The sequence below is a fragment of the Eutrigla gurnardus genome (genome assembly GCF_963514095.1).
Source record: "Eutrigla gurnardus genome assembly, chromosome: 5".
NCBI classification, from domain to species: Eukaryota; Metazoa; Chordata; class Actinopteri; order Perciformes; family Triglidae; genus Eutrigla; species Eutrigla gurnardus.
Window position 1 is genome coordinate 22,087,230 of NC_139919.1, and position 22,933 is coordinate 22,110,162.

The 22,933-nt window shown below is 42.5% G+C and overlaps 2 protein-coding genes and 2 pseudogenes across 9 annotated transcripts in view; all 4 read right to left on the reverse strand.

Annotated features, from left to right (window-relative positions):
• LOC311013232 (protocadherin gamma-C5-like) overlaps positions 1 to 22,933 on the reverse strand; it is a gene marked incomplete at its 5' end in the record, with an annotated part of 293,577 nt that overhangs the window by 176,109 nt on the left and 94,535 nt on the right. For 2 of the 6 annotated variants that reach the window (XM_084009249.1, XM_084009242.1), the window contains one exon: positions 8,261 to 10,657. The exons of the other annotated variants lie outside the window; for them this stretch is intronic. In XM_084009249.1, coding sequence (XP_083865375.1) covers positions 8,261 to 10,621 — 2,361 coding nt within the window. Of the gene's footprint in view, positions 1 to 8,260; positions 10,658 to 22,933 lie in introns of those variants that run through there. 6 annotated transcript variants of the gene reach the window in all.
• Positions 3,912 to 14,306, reverse strand: LOC311013255 (protocadherin gamma-A10-like; the record flags this gene model as incomplete). Its single annotated transcript, XM_084009287.1, has 2 exons — positions 3,912 to 6,220; positions 14,234 to 14,306. 2 exons carry the CDS (start codon positions 14,304 to 14,306, stop codon positions 3,912 to 3,914), a joined length of 2,382 nt encoding a protein of 793 aa, XP_083865413.1.
• LOC311013256 (protocadherin gamma-A11 pseudogene) lies at positions 15,826 to 18,194 on the reverse strand (annotated as a pseudogene). Its single transcript has one exon. The product of its transcript is annotated as a protocadherin gamma-A11 pseudogene (transcript).
• LOC311013314 (protocadherin beta-15 pseudogene) lies at positions 19,461 to 21,860 on the reverse strand (annotated as a pseudogene). The gene has a single exon. The product of its transcript is annotated as a protocadherin beta-15 pseudogene (transcript).

A 22,933-nucleotide genomic window follows, 5' to 3' on the forward strand; every position in this document is an offset into this window, starting at 1 on the left:
GTCTCTGGCCGTCACGTGGACTTTAAAACTCCTGAACTGTTCATAATCAAACGACCTCACAGCGTGGATCACCCCCGTGTCTCCGTTAACAGATAGATAGGAGGACACCGGGGCACCGTTCACCTCACCAGGTAACAGAGAATAAACCACGGTACCGTTTTGTCTCCAGTCGGGGTCTCGAGCACTAACGGAACATACAGTGGAGCCAGGTTTGTTATTCTCAGTCACATATGCGCTGTAGGACTGTTCCTCAAACACAGGTGGGTTGTCGTTGATGTCTGCTACAGATAAGTGAACAGTTTTAGAGGAGGACAGAGGTGGAGAGCCCTCGTCAGTGGCAGTGATGGTAATGTTGTAATCAGACTCTAGTTCACGGTCCAGTTGTCCTGTGGTCACCAGAGAATAATAGTTTTTAATAGAAGGAACCAACTTAAAAGGGGCGTTTCCCTGAATGGAGCAGCGGACCTGTCTGTTGCGCTCAGAGTCTCTGTCCTGCACGTTAATGATGCCCACCTCTGTACCAGGTGGAGTGTCCTCTGGAATGGGATTCGTTAGTGATTTCAAACTGACTACAGGGGCGTTGTCATTCACATCAGAGATAGAAATGATCACCTTAGCATAAGACGAGAGTCCTAAACCATCTTTTGCTTTAACGCGTATTTCAAATGATGTCGTAGTTTCATAATCAACAGCGCCAGTTATTTTTATCTCACCAGATTTACGGTCAATACTAAATATCTTCTTTACATCATCAGTCACATGTCCAAATTCATATGTTACGTCACCATTGACTCCCTCGTCTGCATCAGTAGCGCTCACTGTGACCACTACGGTGTCTACAGGAGAGTTTTCAGGCAGACTGGCTTTATAAACGGCCTGGCTAAACACTGGGGCGTTATCATTAGCATCCAGCACAGTGACGTGTATGACTACGGTACCTGATCTCTGAGGAGAGCCTCCATCTAGAGCTGTAAGGAGCAAATTGATCTCTTGTTGTTTTTCACGATCAAGCTCCTTTTCAAGAACAAGCTCAATAGTGTTTCCGTCAACGGCCAAAACGAAATTAGCATGATTTTTAAGGCTGTACTGCTGAACTGAATTCTGTCCTACATCCGCATCGTGCGCCTCTTCAATCACAAAACGAGCTCCCCTGACTGCCGACTCTCGAATTTCTATATTAATCAAGTCTTCCTTAAATTGTGGAGAGTTATCATTAATATCTTGAATATGAAGACTAATTCGATGGAGCTCGAGAGGATTCTCCAGCACAAGCTCGTGTTTTAGGATGCACGAAGCCTTTTCTCCACAAAGCCCCTCTCGGTCAATCCTGTCGGCAACAATCAACTCTCCGTTATCCAGGTTTATGTCACAGTAACGTTTATCAGTCCCATCGGTGTCAATGCGGGCTCTTCTGTTAGAGATCGCGCTTCTGTCAAGCCCGAGATCCTTGGCCATATTTCCAATAACTGATCCTCGTTTCATCTCCTCCGGAACAGAGTAGCTCACGTCTCCATATGCTGCACGTAAAAAAATCAGAAGGATGTAGAAGACGCAGGTTTGAAACAAAATCCCTTTTGAATCCATCATCGACGTTGAGTTTTTAACACGTTGAAGAATAAAGCGAACAAAGACGGTTCAACCACATTACACCGATAGCAACTGCGTCCAGTGAGTGTCTCTATCTAGCTACAGGAGCACAAGTAAGCTATGTTCGTCCACACCGAAGGATAGAGGAATTCAAACATCTTAAGGCTGGTGTACAGCGCCACCGTGAGTTAAGTTGGAAAACAAACATTGATGGGAAAAAAAAAATCACAAAATGACTTAAAACTGAGATGTATCCTGCGTCTAAATTATGTTTATCTGAAAGAAACTTTACATCTAGGTGTATAATAAATAGTTGCAGCTGCAGTTATAAAGTTCCACCAAGAAACAATCAGGAAAGAAGCAAAGTGAACAAATAAGTCGTTGTATATGCATACAATTACATCAAGGCTCAGGCTAAGAATTTGCTATGAGCATTTTATAACAATGACTGATATGATATCAATTGGCGGTTTTGTTACCGTGTGCATTGACTCCATCTACTTTTCCTCCTTCATGAAGTTTGCTAACCTGCTCTTCTGCAAGAGAGTTAAACCTGCATCTGTAGTTTGATTAAAAAGGGAAGTATTTATAGTAATATTTACAAGTAAGTTACTTAACTTTAGAGTTAATTTATATATTGATATATTTGTATTATACGTCTGTGATTATCATCCCATCAACCTAGATCTGGAATGACTGATATCCAATTGATTCAATCATTGACATATTGGAGAGAAAGCAAAGCAGTTGTGGTTTGGAATGGATGAACGAATAGAGAGAACTTAAGAAAAAGCTTCTAAAAAGAGATCAGCTGTTCAGCACCAAGGACAGAGACATACATTGAAAACAAAAAGGTCTCACATGACCAAAAAGAGAGAAGGTGTGTGTGTGTGTGTGTGTGTGTGTGTGTGTGTGTGTGTGTGTGTGTGTGTATGTGTGTTAAAAAAAACAATGTATTTTGTTTCTTGTTAAAAGAAAAAAGGTCACATCCTTTAAAGACCACCAGTATTCTGCTAACTTGTATAACATTTCATATCTGCAAAGACTATAGTGATTACAATACCGTAATACACCAGTTAAAAGGTGGTTAGAACCTTTTCCCTTTCCTGAGAAAATTATTAATGACTCCCTCCTACCATTATAGAATAAAATGATAGAGTTTGGCAATAAACATCAAAAGATGAACTACATTGAAGACTTAATCTATTTCGATTAGCTTGAAGGGAAAATCCTTCATTCTGTCAGCATGACCCATCGCCATCACTGTATTTCAATTAACAACGGGACTGATATTCTGGAAATTGGAGAAAGTATTACAACACCAAAACAAGCCTCAATCACCATAGTGAAAATACAGACTGGGTATTATTTCTAATGTTATGAATAGAATGAAGGTAATTCATTCAGAATCAATCATGAAATCAAGCACAATCACTGCAGAAATGTCCATAGAACAGACAATGTAAAATGGCTAAATGCAATTAAAATATTTTTGTATTATTATTTATGTCTATATTTGGATTATATGTATTTCATAATGACAGTGCAATCAATAACAAATGTCAAACAATAAGCCTTAACCAACACCTCTTAAAAAGACACAGTGACCTGGATTCAAATGTAAAGACATAAATACTACAGGTATATCCATCCACCTGAAAAACCAACATAAGATAACAGTGTCATGTTTTCAGGCTTTAAGTCATTCAACTTTGAAAGGCCCACTTGTTTGCTAGATAAATTCATAGCATTAACTACCTGGCCCTAAGTGCAGACACTCCTGTCCAAAGCCTGCTTTGAATGAGGTAAAAGCCAAGCAAAAGTTTATCAAGTAAAAGCCATCCAGAATAAGTTTCAATCAGCTCGGTTTCAAATTTCCTCAAAGACACGAGGCACAAGATGGAAGGAGAAGACATGGATGAATAAGAAGTGAGATTGTTGATGAGACAAATAGAGATGTTCTTGCAGAAAATATTTGCAAAAAAAGTTGCATGTTAAGAATGACAATTGATAAGAAGCTATGACAAATTATTTCTTCTGATGTGCTCAAGCATTGAGAGAAAAATGGAACATGTTACAAACATAGAATCCCTCAAAAGTCAGCACTGAAACTCTTTCACATTGCAAATATTATGCTCCAGCTCATTAGTAGAGACATATTTTAGTTAAATGCAGGAATGATTTGATTAAAAAAAATATGCACTTAGATAATATAGTGAAAAAGTAAAGGCAATATTGACAGAACTTCACGTGAGTGATAAACTTATAAGCTGAACAAGCACGACTTAAGCAACAAATAACTTTTGGCACACTTGAGGCTACATTCATACCTCTGGACAGTCTTCCAATTCTCCAAACGCATCGGCAAAGTCTGATGGACTTTTCCTCAGAGTCTGGTCAGCAGGCAGCGTGTTGTCATTGTAAGATGACAAAAACTTAAAGTCACTGGTTCTAGAGCCTGTTGTCAGGTAGGCGTCATAGTTGTAAGCGCTGCGTAAAGTTCCTGTTCCGTCAACATCTGCGTAATTAGGAGGGAGATAAGCGCTGGGGATGGCAACTGCTCCATCAAACAACAGTCTGGGCTTTCTCCTGCGACAAAACCTCACACCGAGGATGATGATGATGAAGGTCAGAAAAAAGGTGGACACAGACACCAGCGCGATGATCAGATAAGAGGTCAGCTTGGAGTTCTTCTCATCGTAAGAAATATCCTTCAGTTCTGGCACCTCAGCCAAGTTATCAGAAATCAGTAAATACATGGAACAGGTGGCAGAGAGAGAGGGCTGTCCGTTATCTTTCACTGACACAATGAGGTTCTGTTTCATGCTGTCAGACTCAGAAATGTCCCGCTGTGTCCTGATCTCTCCGCTGTGGAGACCGATAGTGAAAAGTCCCGGATCGGTGGATTTGACTATATGATAGGACAGCCAGGCGTTCTGTCCGGAGTCCGCGTCCACCGCTATCACTTTGGACACCAGAGAGCCTCCGTGTGCAGCTTTGGGGACCAGCTCGGTCATGAAGGAGTTGCCCTCCGGGGCGGGGTACAGTATCTGAGGAGAGTTGTCATTCACATCCGATATGAAGACACTGACGGTCACGTTGCTGCTGAGCGGAGGAGAACCGTTGTCTCTGGCCGTCACGTGGACTTTAAAACTCCTGAACTGTTCATAATCAAACGACCTCACAGCGTGGATCACCCCCGTGTCTCCGTTAACAGATAGATAGGAGGACACCGGGGCACCGTTCACCTCACCAGGTAACAGAGAATAAACCACGGTACCGTTTTGTCTCCAGTCGGGGTCTCGAGCACTAACGGAACATAAAGTGGAGCCAGGTTTGTTATTCTCAGTCACATATGCGCTGTAGGACTGTTCCTCAAACACAGGTGGGTTGTCGTTGATGTCTGCTACAGATAAGTGAACAGTTTTAGAGGAGGACAGAGGTGGAGAGCCCTCGTCAGTGGCAGTGATGGTAATGTTGTAATCAGACACTAGTTCACGGTCCAGTTGTCCTGTGGTCACCAGAGAATAATAGTTTTTAATAGAAGGAACCAACTTAAAAGGGGCGTTTCCCTGAATGGAGCAGCGGACCTGTCTGTTAGTCTCAGAGTCTCTGTCCTGCACGTTAATGATGCCCACCTCTGTACCAGGTGGAGTGTCCTCTGGAATGGGATTCGTTAGTGATTTCAAACTGACTACAGGGGCGTTGTCATTCACATCAGAGATAGAAATGATCACCTTAGCATAAGACGAGAGTCCTAAACCATCTTTTGCTTTAACGCGTATTTCAAATGATGGCGTAGTTTCATAATCAACAGCGCCAGTTATTTTTATCTCACCAGATTTACGGTCAATACTAAATATCTTCCTTACATCATCAGTCACGTGTCCGAAGTCATACGTCACATCACCATTGATTCCCTCGTCTGCATCAGTAGCGCTCACTGTGACCACTACGGTGTCTACAGGAGAGTTTTCAGGCAGACTGGCTTTATAAACGGCCTGGCTAAACACTGGGGCGTTATCATTAGCATCCAGCACAGTGACGTGTATGACTACGGTACCTGATCTCTGAGGAGAGCCTCCATCTAGAGCTGTAAGGAGCAAATTGATCTCTTGTTGTTTTTCACGATCAAGCTCCTTTTCAAGAACAAGCTCAATAGTGTTTCCATCAACGGCCAAAACAAAATTAGCATTATTTTTAAGGCTGTACTGCTGAACTGAATTCTGTCCTACATCCGCATCGTGCGCCTCTTCAATCACAAAACGAGCTCCCCTGTCTGCCATCTCATGAATTTCAATATTTATAATCTCTTCGTTAAACTGTGGAGAGTTATCATTAATATCTTGAATATGAAGACTAATCCGATGGAGCTCGAGAGGATTCTCCAGCACAAGCTCGTGTTTTAGGATGCACGAAGCCTTTTCTCCACAAAGCCCCTCTCGGTCAATCCTGTCGGCAACAATCAACTCTCCGTTATCCAGGTTTATGTCACAGTAACGTTTATCAGTCCCATCGGTGTCAATGCGAGCTCTTCTGTTGGAAAGCGCGCTTCTGTCAAGCCCGAGATCCTTGGCCATATTTCCAATAACTGATCCTCGTTTCATCTCCTCCGGAACAGAGTAGCTCACGTCTCCATACGCGGCATATAAAAAAAACAGGGGAACATAGAATCCCCACGCAAGCATTTTCATTTCCATCGCCAAGGACGAGTTCCTTATAGACGTTAACGACTGGAAGCAACACACGCAGTTCAACCATGTAACACGAATAGTAACGGCAAACCAGCGTTATTGTGCCTCCGGTATGTAGACCAAGCAATGGGCGTAGAACGTCTGTCTACAAAGGATAGAGGAATAAAACCAATTTTAAGGCTGGTGTATAGCGACACCGTGAGTTAAGTTCAACAACAACAACACTCGTTTCAAAATAATAAGAAGAATGAGCACTGTTAATTGGCTGTATCTCATATAACCTTGTAAAATAGGCTAAATAAAACTGAAGTTAAACTTATTTGGTGTTTACAATATTCTCAAATTGCGTGTATTTAGTTCAATGGATGAATGACAGACTGACATCAAGGTCTAAAGACGGCATGCTTTTTCCAAGTCACACTTTTAAGATAAATATATACAAGTTACATACAAAACATATATTGCAAATTAACTAAGGTCATCTTTAAATTGTCAGAATCAGCAGAAATGGCATACATTTCAATTATATAATACGGATTGAATAGTATTTGTATCGAAAATGATCTTTCTGGAATCCTGGACTCACAACAGGTTGTACTATATTTGAACTAACTATAGCCTCTAGCACAGGTATAACTGCAGACAGCTGCTATTGCTGTATTAAAAAGAATCTGTGTGATATACTGAACACTGTTGTCTCCAGTGGGAGTAAGATAGCATCTTTCCAAGATGCATATTACTGGGATTATTTGTTTTTATATTTACTTTTTTGGATGCAGCCTTACTCAAGTAAAACAAATAGAATAACGTAATGCATCGTTATCAAGGGTGTCCAATTACATAATCAGTTAAATCTACCTGAACTAATCTTTTGTTTACAGGATCTTCAAATTCTGACATCAAAAAATTCATAACTAGGCCCAGTACAAAGCAGGGCCACTCGGTCGAATTAGAATCAGTTGACAAAGGTTTTATTTTTTTAAATCGTAGACGGGGAAAGAGACACGCATTAAGTTTATGAACAGAGAATATGTTTAAACTCTGACGAAGAGGCAGCTACTATTCCCACTGTATCTTAGGACAAAGAACTATGAACAATGAAGTGAAAACCCAATGCAAAAAGACATGAAACTAGTTGTGGGGACACACTTTTAAAACACAAATGAACAAATAAGGACATTATGTAACAGCGAGACAACTATCTATAATGTTAGTGTATAGTTGATGTACTTATAGAATCAAACTTCCCCACTTAGGTGAGGAAGAAATGGAGCCCAGCCATGCGTCAGCAATTATAAAAGGAAAAACTGAAAGGATACCTACACATCTTCAAAAGATGACATAGCACATATATATTTTTAAGTGGGACAGAATAACACGGGTGAAATCAATGTTTAAACCCCAACAACAGACCAAAAGTGAGGTTCAGCACCAAGGACAGAGACACAGTGGGCGAGATGCAGCTCTGATCAAGATACACAGACGAACACAGCAGTGCTGAGTAAATAGGAGAAGGGACCAGTGAAATACCAAGGACTGCTATACTGAAGGGAAATGTCGTAGAAAGTAAGTAGACAGACAGCGCCTAATGAAGGTGCCCAATACTAAAAAAAGTGCTTTCCTAAAATGCAAAGAGTTCATGTAAATTAAAGACCTAAGGGTAAATTACTGCAGAAAAAAAATCTGTGGAGCCACAAATGAAAGTGAAGTTGCTGCAAACACATTTCATACAAAAAATATCCATAAATCTGGACCAAAAAGAAAACCAACTTAAATATTTCACAAGCACAAAAAAGCAGTATCACGCCAAAGTTTGGAATACATCTTGGGTACACGAAGAAAGATCTAATTGCGATGCATTGATGGATGTGATGACATTAACTTGATCCAAATTAAACACAGATAGTTGCTGAATGTTATGAGATCCTGCTTACAGTACAAGTGTGTTTCATAGCCTAAAGGGTGGCACCAGTTCCTACCTCAGGAGAATCATCACAATCACCAAACGCCTCAGCAAAGTCTGATGGACTTTTCCTCAGAGTCTGGTCAGCAGGCAGCGTGTTGTCATTGTAAGACGACACGAACTTAAAGTCACTGGTTCTAGAGCCTGTTGTCAGGTAGGCGTCATAGTTGTAAGCGCTGCGTAAAGTTCCTGTTCCGTCAACATCTGCGTAATTAGGAGGGAGATAAGCGCTGGGGATGGCAACTGCTCCATCAAACAACAGTCTGGGCTTTCTCCTGCGACAAAACCTCACACCGAGGATGATGATGATGAAGGTCAGGAAAAAGGTGGACACAGACACCAGCGCGATGATCAGATAAGAGGTCAGCTTGGAGTTCTTCTCATCATAAGAAATATCCTTGAGTTCTGGCACCTCAGCCAAGTTATCAGAAATCAGTAAATACATGGAACAGGTGGCAGAGAGAGAGAGCTGTCCGTTATCTTTCACTGACACAATGAGGTTCTGTTTCATGCTGTCAGACTCAGAAATGTCCCGCTGTGTCCTGATCTCTCCGCTGTGGAGACCGATAGTGAAAAGTCCCGGATCGGTGGATTTGACTATATGATAGGACAGCCAGGCGTTCTGTCCGGAGTCCGCGTCCACCGCTATCACTTTGGACACCAGAGAGCCTCCGTGTGCAGCTTTGGGGACCAGCTCGGTCATGAAGGAGTTGCCCTCCGGGGCGGGGTACAGTATCTGAGGAGAGTTGTCATTCACATCCGATATGAAGACACTGACGGTCACGTTGCTGCTGAGCGGAGGAGAACCGTTGTCTCTGGCCGTCACGTGGACTTTAAAACTCCTGAACTGTTCATAATCAAACGACCTCACAGCGTGGATCACCCCCGTGTCTCCGTTAACAGATAGATAGGAGGACACCGGGGCACCGTTCACCTCACCAGGTAACAGAGAATAAACCACTGTACCGTTTTGTCTCCAGTCGGGGTCTCGAGCACTAACGGAACATAAAGTGGAGCCAGGTTTGTTATTCTCAGTCACATATGCGCTGTAGGACTGTTCCTCAAACACAGGTGGGTTGTCGTTGATGTCTGCTACAGATAAGTGGACAGTTTTACAGGAGGACAGAGGTGGAGAGCCCTCGTCAGTGGCAGTGATGGTAATGTTGTAATCAGACACTAGTTCACGGTCCAGTTGTCCTGTGGTCACCAGAGAATAATAGTTTTTAATAGAAGGAACCAACTTAAAAGGGGCGTTTCCCTGAATGGAGCAGCGGACCTGTTGGTTATTATTAGAATCGGCATCCTGCACATTAATGATGCCGACCTCTGTTCCAGGTGACACGTTCTCGGGTACTGGGTTTGCCAGAGATTTCACATAGATTACAGGCATGTTGTCATTGACATCTGTGATATCAACTGTTACTTTCGTGTATGACGATAATCCCAATCCATCCTTTGCTTTAATGCGTAAATCATATGTTGTTACAGCTTCAAAGTCAATCGCACCATGAACTTTGATTTTGCCATTTTTACGGTCAATACTAAAAACTCTTTTCACATCGTCTGAAACATGTCCGAAGTCATACGTCACATCACCATTGACTCCCTCGTCTGCATCAGTAGCGCTCACTGTGACCACTACGGTGTCTACAGGAGAGTTTTCAGGCAGACTGGCTTTATAAACGGCCTGGCTAAACACTGGGGCGTTATCATTAGCATCCAGCACAGTGACGTGTATGACTACGGTACCTGATCTCTGAGGAGAGCCTCCATCTAGAGCTGTAAGGAGCAAATTGATCTCTTGTTGTTGTTCACGATCAAGCTCCTTTTCAAGAACAAGCTCAATAGTGTTTCCATCAACAGCCAAAACGAAATTAGCATTATTTTTAAGGCTGTACTGCTGAACTGAATTCTGTCCTACATCCGCATCGTGCGCCTCTTCTATCACAAAACGAGCTCCCCTGTCTGCCATCTCATTAATTTCTATATTGATCGAGTCTTCGTTAAATTTAGGCGAGTTATCGTTAATATCTTGAATATGAAGGCTGAAAGAATGCAGCTCCAGAGGATTCTCCAGTATAAGATCGCGTTTTATTACACACGACAGCTTTTCTCCACAAAGCTCTTCTCGGTCAATGCGGTCGGCAATAATGACGTCTCCTGTGCTGAGGTTGATGTCACAATAGCGTTTGCGATTCCCTCCGGCATCAACACGGGCATTCCTAGCAGACAGTCTACTAGAGTCCAGGTTAAGGTCCTTCGCTATATTCCCAATAACAGATCCGCGCTTCATTTCCTCGTGGAACGAAAAACTCGCGTCCCCATTCACGGTTTGCCACATCAGAAAGAAAACGAAGTAGCTCCGCTGGAGCCCCATCGTGGCAATGCGTTCGTTGCAGAAAAACAGCCCTCGTTCAGATTACAAACCCAACAAGGATGAGACAGCTCGGTCAAAGGAAAACCGACAGATCTCCACAGTTACTCTGACTGCATCCTCGGACCAACAACGGAAACATTACCCTTTCATTGGTCTATACAATGGAGGGTGGAGTGGAAATGTTAGACTGGCCTATAGCGACACCATGAGTGGAATGAAGAAAAAGCACTACATGCAATTATTGCTATTCAGCGTAGTTTTCAGCAGTGGTGTTAGTAGTACTGGTGTTAGTGCTGGTAATTTACTTGTTACTTTAGTAAAAGGAGCAACTTAAAGGAACGATGTCAACTGCTTTTTTATTGTATGCACACTAAAAACACAACACAAGCAATCGATGTAAAAATGAATCACTGTTATACGAGTTGCACTCATTAAGTTTAAACACCAAAGATAGCTTTCAACGTAATGTAATATGCAAAAACATTTAAATGAAAATTAAGCGCAAATCCTAATCATGCAGCCAGGAGAGTATGTCTCTGAATTAGGCACTGAGTCACCTCATAAAAAAAATAAGTAGTCTTATCAAGATGCAATACAGACTGACAAATTCCAAAAAGCATATCTGTTGACATGAAGACACTATCAAACCCAGACAAAGTAGACAACCTGCAGAGGACTGCACCATAAAAAAAGACACATGGAGAAATTACTACCTGAGAGAAAGAGCGAGCAACAGACGGACAGAGACAATGAGGAAACATGTGTAATGCATTCAAGAGAGTGAGAATGCAACATGCTCTACCAAATCTATTAGAAGTCATGAAAATCCAATTGCAACACGTCAAAACTCTTTCCATAAGAGCGACTGGAAAAACTTCAAGACCCACTGCCACTCAAGGTCTTTTGAACACCACAGAACGTATGTTTTGATTGAATATAAATCCATTCCAATCCAACACACACCACAGGAGGGAACTATGATGAAAGGAAGTTACAGTTATATGAAGCACATGATTGGACCTTGAATACTACCTTCCAATATACTTCCAAGTAGTTTACACACAAACTACTACAAGCCTCTTACCTACTCTGATTCTGCCAAAAGTATATTTCTTTCCAGAATAACGTGTTGTTCTATAAAAGATGAGCTTTAAAACCCTATAGGGGAAATCACCAAATTACCAATTAAGAAAAAAAGAGAGACTTCTATATTGTAATTACACATATTACTAGACATTGGAAATAAAATATTTAATATTTAGAAGAAAACATAACAACATCCTATTTACGGATTTACCTCAGGAGAATCATCACAGTCCCCAAACGCCTCAGCAAAGTCTGATGGACTTTTCCTCAGAGTCTGGTCAGCAGGCAGCGTGTTGTCATTGTAAGATGACACGAACTTAAAGTCGCTGGTTCTAGAGCCTGTTGTCAGGTAGGCGTCATAGTTGTAAGCGCTGCGTAAAGTTCCTGTTCCGTCAACATCCGCGTAATTAGGAGGGAGATAAGCGCTGGGGATGGCAACTGCTCCATCAAACAACAGTCTGGGCTTTCTCCTGCGACAAAACCTCACACCGAGGATGATGATGATGAAGGTCAGGAAAAAGGTGGACACAGACACCAGCGCGATGATCAGATAAGAGGTCAGCTTGGAGTTCTTCTCATCGTAAGAAATATCCTTCAGTTCTGGCACCTCAGCCAAGTTATCAGAAATCAGTAAATACATGGAACAGGTGGCAGAGAGAGAGGGCTGTCCGTTATCTTTCACTGACACAATGAGGTTCTGTTTCATGCTGTCAGACTCAGAAATGTCCCGCTGTGTCCTGATCTCTCCGCTGTGGAGACCGATAGTGAAAAGTCCCGGATCGGTGGATTTGACTATATGATAGGACAGCCAGGCGTTCTGTCCGGAGTCCGCGTCCACCGCTATCACTTTGGACACCAGAGAGCCTCCGTGTGCAGCTTTGGGGACCAGCTCGGTCATGAAGGAGTTGCCCTCCGGGGCGGGGTACAGTATCTGAGGAGAGTTGTCATTCACATCCGATATGAAGACACTGACGGTCACGTTGCTGCTGAGCGGAGGAGAACCGTTGTCTCTGGCCGTCACGTGGACTTTGAAACTCCTGAACTGTTCATAATCAAACGACCTCACAGCGTGGATCACCCCCGTGTCTCCGTTAACAGATAGATAGGAGGACACCGGGGCACCGTTCACCTCACCGGGTAACAGAGAATAAACCACGGTACCGTTTTGTCTCCAGTCGGGGTCTCGAGCACTAACGGAACATAAAGTGGAGCCAGGTTTGTTATTCTCAGTCACATATGCGCTGTAGGACTGTTCCTCAAACACAGGTGGGTTGTCGTTGATGTCTGCTACAGATAAGTGAACAGTTTTAGAGGAGGACAGAGGTGGAGAGCCCTCGTCAGTGGCAGTGATGGTAATGTTGTAATCAGACACTAGTTCACGGTCCAGTTGTCCTGTGGTCACCAGAGAATAATAGTTTTTAATAGAAGGAACCAACTTAAAAGGGGCGTTTCCCTGAATGGAGCAGCGGACCTGTCTGTTAGTCTCAGAGTCTCTGTCCTGCACGTTAATGATGCCCACCTCTGTACCAGGTGACACGTTCTCAGGTATGGGATTGGTCAGTGATTTCAGATATATCACCGGTGCGTTGTCATTTGTATCTGTAATTTCAATTATTAACGTCGCATATGACGCTAATCCAAGGCCATCTTTTGCGCTAATCTGAATTTCATATGACGATTCTTTTTCATAATCAATAGATTCAGCTACTTTAACTTCTCCAGTTTGGGGATTTAGAGAGAAAACTTGGTTTTCATCGGACACATGATCAAATCCATAGACAATTACGCTATTTAACCCCTCGTCTGCATCAGTTGCACTTACTGTGATCACCAATGTATCCAGAGGAGAGTTTTCAGGCAGACTGGCTCTATAAAGGGTCTGGCTAAACACTGGTGCATTATCATTAGCATCCAGTACAGTGACGTGGATGACTACAGTGCCTGATCTCCGAGGAGAGCCTCCATCGAATGCGGTAAGCAATAACATGATCTCTTTTTTGTCTTCTCTGTCCAACTCTTTGTCTAAGATTAATTCACCATATTTTCGTCCACCACCTTTGGTCTTCACATTTAGTTTAAAATTATCATTCTGCTGAAGTGAATAGCCCTGAACAGCATTCTCCCCGATGTCTCCATCGTGCGCTTCATCCAGCAAAAAATGTGCACCCTTCACTGCCGATTCCCGTATTTCAAATTTAAGCGACTCCTCTTTAAACTGCGGTGAATTATCATTAATATCTTGAACGCGGATACTAATACGATGAAGCTCTAATGGGTTCTCCAGTACGAGTTCCTGTTGTAGAACACATGATGCCTTTTTCCCACAAAGTCCTTCTCGGTCAATCCTTTCTTGTACGATCAAGTCTCCGGTATTGAGATTTACACCGCAGTACTTAACACCAGTGTCCTCAGTATCGATACGAGCCTTGCCAGCAGACAATCTCCCCAAATCAAGTCCCAGATCCTTGGCGATATTTCCAATTATAGATCCTCGTTTCATCTCCTCCGGTGTGGAGTAGCTCAGATCTCCATAGACGGGCTGGAGGACAAGAAAAATAAGAGGAAGGCCGCAGAAAAGCGCAAATCTGCCGTATCCCATTGTTACTTAAAGACCACACGCACTACAGATATTACGAAGTAGTTCAAAAAATATCAATCATAGGCCTACATTAGTGATTTCTTCCAATCCACAAAAAAAAATGTCACGTTGCAGTGCTAAACGAAGAGGCTGTTGTCAACTGTGAAAAAACATGGCAGACTCAGGCTTTACATTCGTTGAGATCGAAGGGTGGAGAATGACTTCTCGTTTGCTGGTACACACTGACACCATGAGTGTCCGTGTAGGTATGACAACACGATGTAGGATTTTTTTGTCTTTGTATATTTAAAAGATATACAAATAAAGTGACTCACATAAATCAAAAGAAGAAAAATCATCCCTTTGCTAGGGATGGCTTTTGAAACAATATACTATACAATTGGACCTCCTGTGATTAATAGAAGCAACACAAGCACGACATGGTTGTAACAGTCTCTCAGGAAGAGCGTGTGTTTCAAAACAACTATCAGAAAAAGCAAAGTGATACAACTACTGTATGTCTAAAGACAAAAGGACATATTATAACTATGTTTGAACAAACAAGGTGGAACTCACTAGACCCCAATGTGACTTATCATTTGAATGCAGTTTTAAATATTGTGTGTTATTGTATAAATATATTAGGTAACTTTGAAGTTTGGCAAACTTTAAAAGGTACTGAAACACAATTCAGCAAAGGGTGAAATGACAACAGCAGAAAAAACAGAAGTAAACTATATAAAAACACATCAGAATATAAAACAGGTTTCAGCACCAAGGACAGAGAAACTATGTGCATTCAATCAAAAAAAAATTCTGTCTATAAAAAACAGAGCAATCGACAACAGCAAAAAACACATCAGTAAACTCTAAAAATGCAACAGAATATGAAACAGATTTCAGCACCAAGGACAGAGAAACTAGGTGCGTGCAATCAAAAATGTTTTTCTCACTAAAACAAAAAACAGAGCAATCATGAGTCAAAATGAGTCAAAGCAAACACATGGCCCAGCAACCTTCACCTCTCACCGTGACAATCAATGTAACACAAAGAGAGCTTTCATGCAGAGTTGCTTGATAGACAGTCTGGCTAAAAAGTCATATTATCATGAGCATCCACTAAAGTGATGTGTATGACTACAGTACCTGATAGCTGAGGAGAACCAACACTACATGCAGTAAGAGAAAACTATCTCATTTTTGTCCCCTCTGTCTAATTCTTTGTGTAAAACGGAATCACCATATTTGTGTCCATGTCTCTTTTAAATGATCTGAAGCAAAGAACCGTGAACATCATTCTCTCATATGTTTCCATCGTGCAACTCATCCTTAGAGAAAACACATAGTCAACAACAATCCAGAAAATTGAAAGTACGGACAAATTATTATGAGATTATATGCATGGAATGGGATAGTGTCTGACTGTGGAGGGTAAGGTGCAAATGCAAGGTAAATAGGAAACTCTGTAATACGCGCTATAAGAGATGTTTGGCTTCTGTATGAAAATATTGATTAGCCAGGAGTTTAGCACTATAAAATGTTACCCTACCTCAGGAGAATCATCACAATCCCCAAACGCATCAGCAAAGTCTGATGGACTTTTCCTCAGAGTCTGGTCAGCAGGCAGCGTGTTGTCATTGTAAGATGACACGAACTTAAAGTCACTGGTTCTAGAGCCTGTTGTCAGGTAGGCGTCATAGTTGTAAGCGCTGCGTAAAGTTCCTGTTCCGTCAACATCTGCGTAATTAGGAGGGAGATAAGCGCTGGGGATGGCAACTGCTCCATCAAACAACAGTCTGGGCTTTCTCCTGCGACAAAACCTCACACCGAGGATGATGATGATGAAGGTCAGAAAAAAGGTGGACACAGACACCAGCGCGATGATCAGATAAGAGGTCAGCTTGGAGTTCTTCTCATCGTAAGAAATATCCTTCAGTTCTGGCACCTCAGCCAAGTTATCAGAAATCAGTAAATACATGGAACAGGTGGCAGAGAGAGAGGGCTGTCCGTTATCTTTCACCGACACAATGAGGTTCTGTTTCATGCTGTCAGACTCAGAAATGTCCCGCTGTGTCCTGATCTCTCCGCTGTGGAGACCAATAGTGAAAAGTCCCGGATCGGTGGATTTGACTATATGATAGGACAGCCAGGCGTTCTGTCCGGAGTCCGCGTCCACCGCTATCACTTTGGACACCAGAGAGCCTCCGTGTGCAGCTTTGGGGACCAGCTCGGTCATGAAGGAGTTGCCCTCCGGGGCGGGGTACAGTATCTGAGGAGAGTTGTCATTCACATCCGATATGAAGACACTGACGGTCACGTTGCTGCTGAGCGGAGGAGAACCGTTGTCTCTGGCCGTCACGTGGACTTTGAAACTCCTGAACTGTTCATAATCAAACGACCTCACAGCGTGGATCACCCCCGTGTCTCCGTTAACAGATAGATAGGAGGACACCGGGGCACCGTTCACCTCACCAGGTAACAGAGAATAAACCACTGTACCGTTTTGTCTCCAGTCGGGGTCTCGAGCACTAACGGAACATAAAGTGGAGCCAGGTTTGTTATTCTCAGTCACATATGCGCTGTAGGACTGTTCCTCAAACACAGGTGGGTTGTCGTTGATGTCTGCTACAGATAAGTGGACAGTTTTAGAGGAGGACAGAGGTGGAGAGCCCTCGTCAGTGGCAGTGATGGTAATGTTGTAATCAGACACTAGTTCACGGTCCAGTTGTCCTGTAGTCACCAGAGAATAATAGTTTTTAATAGAAGGAACCAATTTAAAAGGGGCGTTTCCCTGAATGGAGCAGCGGACCTGTTGGTTATTATTAGAATCGGCATCCTGCACATTAATGATGCCGACCTCTGTTCCAGGTGACACGTTCTCGGGTACTGGGTTTGCCAGAGATTTCACATAGATTACAGGTATGTTGTCATTGACATCTGTGATATCAACTGTTACTTTTGTGTACGACGATAATCCCAATCCATCCTTTGCTTTAATGCGTAAATCATATGTTGTTACAGCTTCAAAATCAATCGCACCATGAACTTTGATTTTGCCATTTTTACGGTCAATACTAAACACTCTTTTCACATCGTCTGAAACATGTCCAAAGTCATACGTCACATCACCATTGACTCCCTCGTCTGCATCAGTAGCGCTCACTGTGACCACTACGGTGTCTACAGGAGAGTTTTCAGGCAGACTGGCTTTATAAACGGCCTGGCTAAACACTGGGGCGTTATCATTAGCATCCAGCACAGTGACGTGTATGACTACGGTACCTGATCTCTGAGGAGAGCCTCCATCTAGAGCTGTAAGGAGCAAATTGATCTCTTGTTGTTTTTCACGATCAAGCTCCTTTTCAAGAACGAGCTCAATAGTGTTTCCATCAACGGCCAAAACGAAATTAGCATTATTTTTAAGGCTGTACTGCTGAACTGAATTCTGTCCTACATCCGCATCGTGCGCCTCTTCTATCACAAAACGAGCTCCCCTGAATGTCGACTCTGGAATTTCTATATTGATGGAGTCTTCGTTAAATTTAGGCGAGTTATCGTTAATGTCTTGAATATGAAGACTGAAAGAATGCAGCTCCAGAGGATTCTCCAGTATAAGATCGCGTTTTATTACACACGACAGCTTTTCTCCACAAAGCTCTTCTCGGTCAATGCGGTCGGCAATAATGACGTCTCCTGTGCTGAGGTTGATGTCACAATAGCGTTTGCGATTCCCTCCGGCATCAACACGCGCATTCCTAGCAGACAGTCTACTAGAGTCCAGGTTAAGGTCCTTCGCTATATTCCCAATAACAGATCCGCGCTTCATTTCCTCCTGGAACGAAAAACTCGCGTCCCCATTCACGGTTTGCCACATCAGAAAGAAAACGAAGTAGCTCCGTTGGAGCCCCATCGTGGCAATGCGTTCGTTGCAGAAAAACAGCCCTCGTTCAGATTACAAACCCAACAAGGATGAGACAGCTCGGTCAAAGGAAAATCGACAGATCTCCACAGTTACTCTGACTGCATCCTCGGACCAACAACGGCAACATTACCCTTTCATTGGTCTATACAATGGAGGGTGGAGTGGAAATGTTAGACTGGCCTATAGCGACACCATGAGTGGAATGAAGAAAAAGCACTACATGCAATTATTGCTATTCAGCGTAGTTTTCAGCAGTGGTGTTAGTAGTACTGGTGTTAGTGCTGGTAATTTACTTGTTACTTTAGTAAAAGGAGCAACTTAAAGGAGCGATGTCAACTGCTTTTCCATTGTATGCACCCTAAAAACACAACACAAGCAGTAGATGTAAAACTTAGTCATTGTTATACGAGCTGCACTCATTAAGTTTAAACACCAACTTTCAACGTAATGTTATATGCAAAAACATTTAACTGAAAATGAAGTGCAAATCCTAATCATGCAGCCAGGAGAGTATGTCTCTGAATTAGGCACTGAGTCACCTCATAAAAAAATAAGTAGTCTTATCAAGATGCAATACAGACTGACAAATTCCAAAAAGCATATCTGTTGACATGAAGAGGCTATCAAACCCAGACAAAGTAGACAACCTGCAGAGGACTGCACCATAAAAAAGGCACATGGAGAAATTACTACCTGAGAGAAAGAGCGAGCAACAGACGGACAGAGACAGTGAGGAAACATGTGTAATGCATTCACGAGAGTGAGAATGCAACATGCTCTACCAAATCTATTAGAAGTCATGAAAATCCAATCGCAACACGTCAAAATGACCTTTTCTTAAGGTCAACTTCAAGACCCACTGCCACTCAAGGTCTTTTGAACAACACAGAACGTATGTTTTGATTGGATATAAATCCATTCCAATCCAACACACCACAGGAGGGAAATATGATGAAAGGAAGTTACAGTTATATGAAGCACATGATTGGACCTTGAATACTACCTTCCAATATACTTCCAAGTAGTTTACACACATAAACTACTACAAGCCTCTTACCTAATCAGATTCTGCCAAAAATATATTTCTTTCCACAATAACGTGTTGTTCTATAAAAGATGAGCTTAAAAACCCTATAGGGGAAATTACAAATTAAGAAAAAAAAGATAGAGAGACTTCTATATTGTAATTACACATATTACGGGAGGTTGGAAAAAAAATATTTAGTATAGAAGAAAACATAATAACATCCTATTTACGGTTTTACCTCAGGAGAATCATCACAGTCCCCAAACGCCTCAGCAAAGTCTGATGGACTTTTCCTCAGAGTCTGGTCAGCAGGCAGCGTGTTGTCATTGTAAGATGACACAAACTTAAAGTCACTGGTTCTAGAGCCTGTTGTCAGGTAGGCGTCATAGTTGTAAGCGCTGCGTAAAGTTCCTGTTCCGTCAACATCTGCGTAATTAGGAGGGAGATAAGCGCTGGGGATGGCAACTGCTCCATCAAACAACAGTCTGGGCTTTCTCCTGCGACAAAACCTCACACCGAGTATGATGATGATGAAGGTCAGAAAAAAGGTGGACACAGACACCAGCGCGATGATCAGATAAGAGGTCAGCTTGGAGTTCTTCTCATCGTAAGAAATATCCTTCAGTTCTGGCACCTCAGCCAAGTTATCAGAAATCAGTAAATACAAGGAACAGGTGGCAGAGAGAGAGGGCTGTCCGTTATCTTTCACTGACACAATGAGGTTCTGTTTCATGCTGTCAGACTCAGAAATGTCCCGCTGGGTCCTGATCTCTCCGCTGTGGAGACCGATAGTGAAAAGTCCCGGATCGGTGGATTTGACTATATGATAGGACAGCCAGGCGTTCTGTCCGGAGTCCGCGTCCACCGCTATCACTTTGGACACCAGAGAGCCTCCGTGTGCAGCTTTGGGGACCAGCTCGGTCATGAAGGAGTTGCCCTCCGGGGCGGGGTACAGTATCTGAGGAGAGTTGTCATTCACATCCGATATGAAGACACTGACGGTCACGTTGCTGCTGAGCGGAGGAGAACCGTTGTCTCTGGCCGTCACGTGGACTTTAAAACTCCTGAACTGTTCATAATCAAACGACCTCACAGCGTGGATCACCCCCGTGTCTCCGTTAACAGATAGATAGGAGGACACCGGGGCACCGTTCACCTCACCAGGTAACAGAGAATAAACCACTGTACCGTTTTGTCTCCAGTCGGGGTCTCGAGCACTAACGGAACATAAAGTGGAGCCAGGTTTGTTATTCTCAGTCACATATGCGCTGTAGGACTGTTCCTCAAACACTGGTGGGTTGTCGTTGATGTCTGCTACAGATAAGTGGACAGTTTTAGAGGAGGACAGAGGTGGAGAGCCCTCGTCAGTGGCAGTGATGGTAATGTTGTAATCAGACACTAGTTCACGGTCCAGTTGTCCTGTGGTCACCAGAGAATAATAGTTTTTAATAGAAGGAACCAATTCAAAAGGGGCGTTTCCCTGAATGGAGCAGCGGACCTGTCTGTTGCGCTCAGAGTCTCTGTCCTGCACGTTAATGATGCCCACCTCTGTACCAGGTGACACGTTCTCAGGTATGGGATTGGTCAGTGATTTCAGATATATCACCGGTGCGTTGTCATTTGTATCTATAATTTCAATTATTAACGTCGCATATGACGCTAATCCAAGGCCATCTTTTGCGCTAATCTGAATTTCATATGACGATTCTTTTTCATAATCAATATATTCAGCTACTTTAACTTCTCCAGTTTGGGGGTTTAGAGAGAAAACTTGGTTTTCATCGGACACGTGATCAAATCCATAGACAATTTCGCTATTTAACCCCTCGTCTGCATCAGTAGCACTCACTGTGATCACCAACGTGTCCAGAGGAGAGTTTTCAGGCAGACTGGCTTTATAAACGGTCTGGCTAAACACTGGTGCATTATCATTAGCATCCAGTACAGTGACGTGGATGACTACAGTGCCTGATCTCCGAGGAGAGCCTCCATCGAATGCGGTAAGCAATAACATGATCTCTTTTTTGTCTTCTCTGTCCAACTCTTTGTCTAAGATTAATTCACCATATTTTCGTCCACCGCCTTTGGTCTTCACATTTAGTTTAAAATGATCATCCTGCTGAAGTGAATAGCCCTGAACAGCATTCTCCCCGATGTCTCCATCGTGCGCTTCATCCAGCAAAAAATGTGCACCTTTGTCTGCCGATTCCCGTATTTCAAATTTAAGCGACTCCTCTTTAAACTGCGGTGAATTATCATTAATATCTTGAACGCGGATACTAATACGATGAAGCTCTAATGGGTTCTCCAGTACGAGTTCCTGTTTGAGAACACACGATGCCTTTTTCCCACAAAGCCCTTCTCGGTCAATCCTTTCTTGTACGATCAAGTCTCCGGTATTGAGATTTACACCGCAGTACTTAACACCAGTGTCCTCGGTATCGATACGAGCCTTGCCAGCAGACAATCTCCCCAAATCAAGTCCCAGATCCTTGGCGATATTTCCAATTATAGATCCTCGTTTCATCTCCTCCGGGATGGAGTAGCTCAGATCTCCATAGACGGGCTGGAGGACAAGAAAAATAAGAGGAAGGCCGCAGAAAAGAGCAAATCTGCCGTATCCCATTGTTACTTAAAGACCACACGCACTACAGATATTACGAAGTAGTTCAAAAAATATCAATCATAGGCCTACATTAGTGATTTCTTCCAATCTACAAAAAAAATGTCACGTTGCAGTGCTAAACGAAGAGGCTGTTGTCAACTGTGAAAAAACATGGCAGACTCAGGCTTTACATTCGTTGAGATCGAAGGGTGGAGAATGACTTCTCGTTTGCTGGTACACACTGACACCATGAGTGTCCGTGTAGGTATGACAACACGATGTAGGATTTTTTTGTCTTTGTATATTTAAAAGATATACAAATAAAGTGACTCACATAAATCAAAAGAAGAAAAATCATCCCTTTGCTAGGGATGGCTTTTGAAACAATATACTATACAATTGGACCTCCTGTGATTAATAGAAGCAACACAAGCACGACATGGTTGTAACAGTCTCTCAGGAAGAGCGTGTGTTTCAAAACAACTATCAGAAAAAGCAAAGTGATACAACTACTGTATGTCTAAAGACAAAAGGACATATTATAACTATGTTTGAACAAACAAGGTGGAACTCACTAGACCCCAATGTGACTTATCATTTGAATGCAGTTTTAAATAGTGTGTGTTATTGTATAAATATATTAGGTAACTTTGAAGTTTGGCAAACTTTAAAAGGTACTGAAACACAATTCAGCAAAGGGTGAAATGACAACAGCAGAAAAAACAGAAGTAAACTATATAAAAACACATCAGAATATAAAACAGGTTTCAGCACCAAGGACAGAGAAACTATGTGCATTCAATCAAAAAAAAATTTCTGTCTATAAAAAACAGAGCAATCGACAACAGCAAAAAACACATCAGTAAACTCTAAAAATGCAACAGAATATGAAACAGATTTCAGCACCAAGGACAGAGAAACTAGGTGCGTGCAATCAAAAATGTTTTTCTCACTAAAACAAAAAACAGAGCAATCATGAGTCAAAATGAGTCAAAGCAAACACATGGCCCAGCCACCTTCACCTCTCACCGTGACAATCAATGTAACACAAAGAGAGCTTTCATGCAGAGTTGCTTGATAGACAGTCTGGCTAA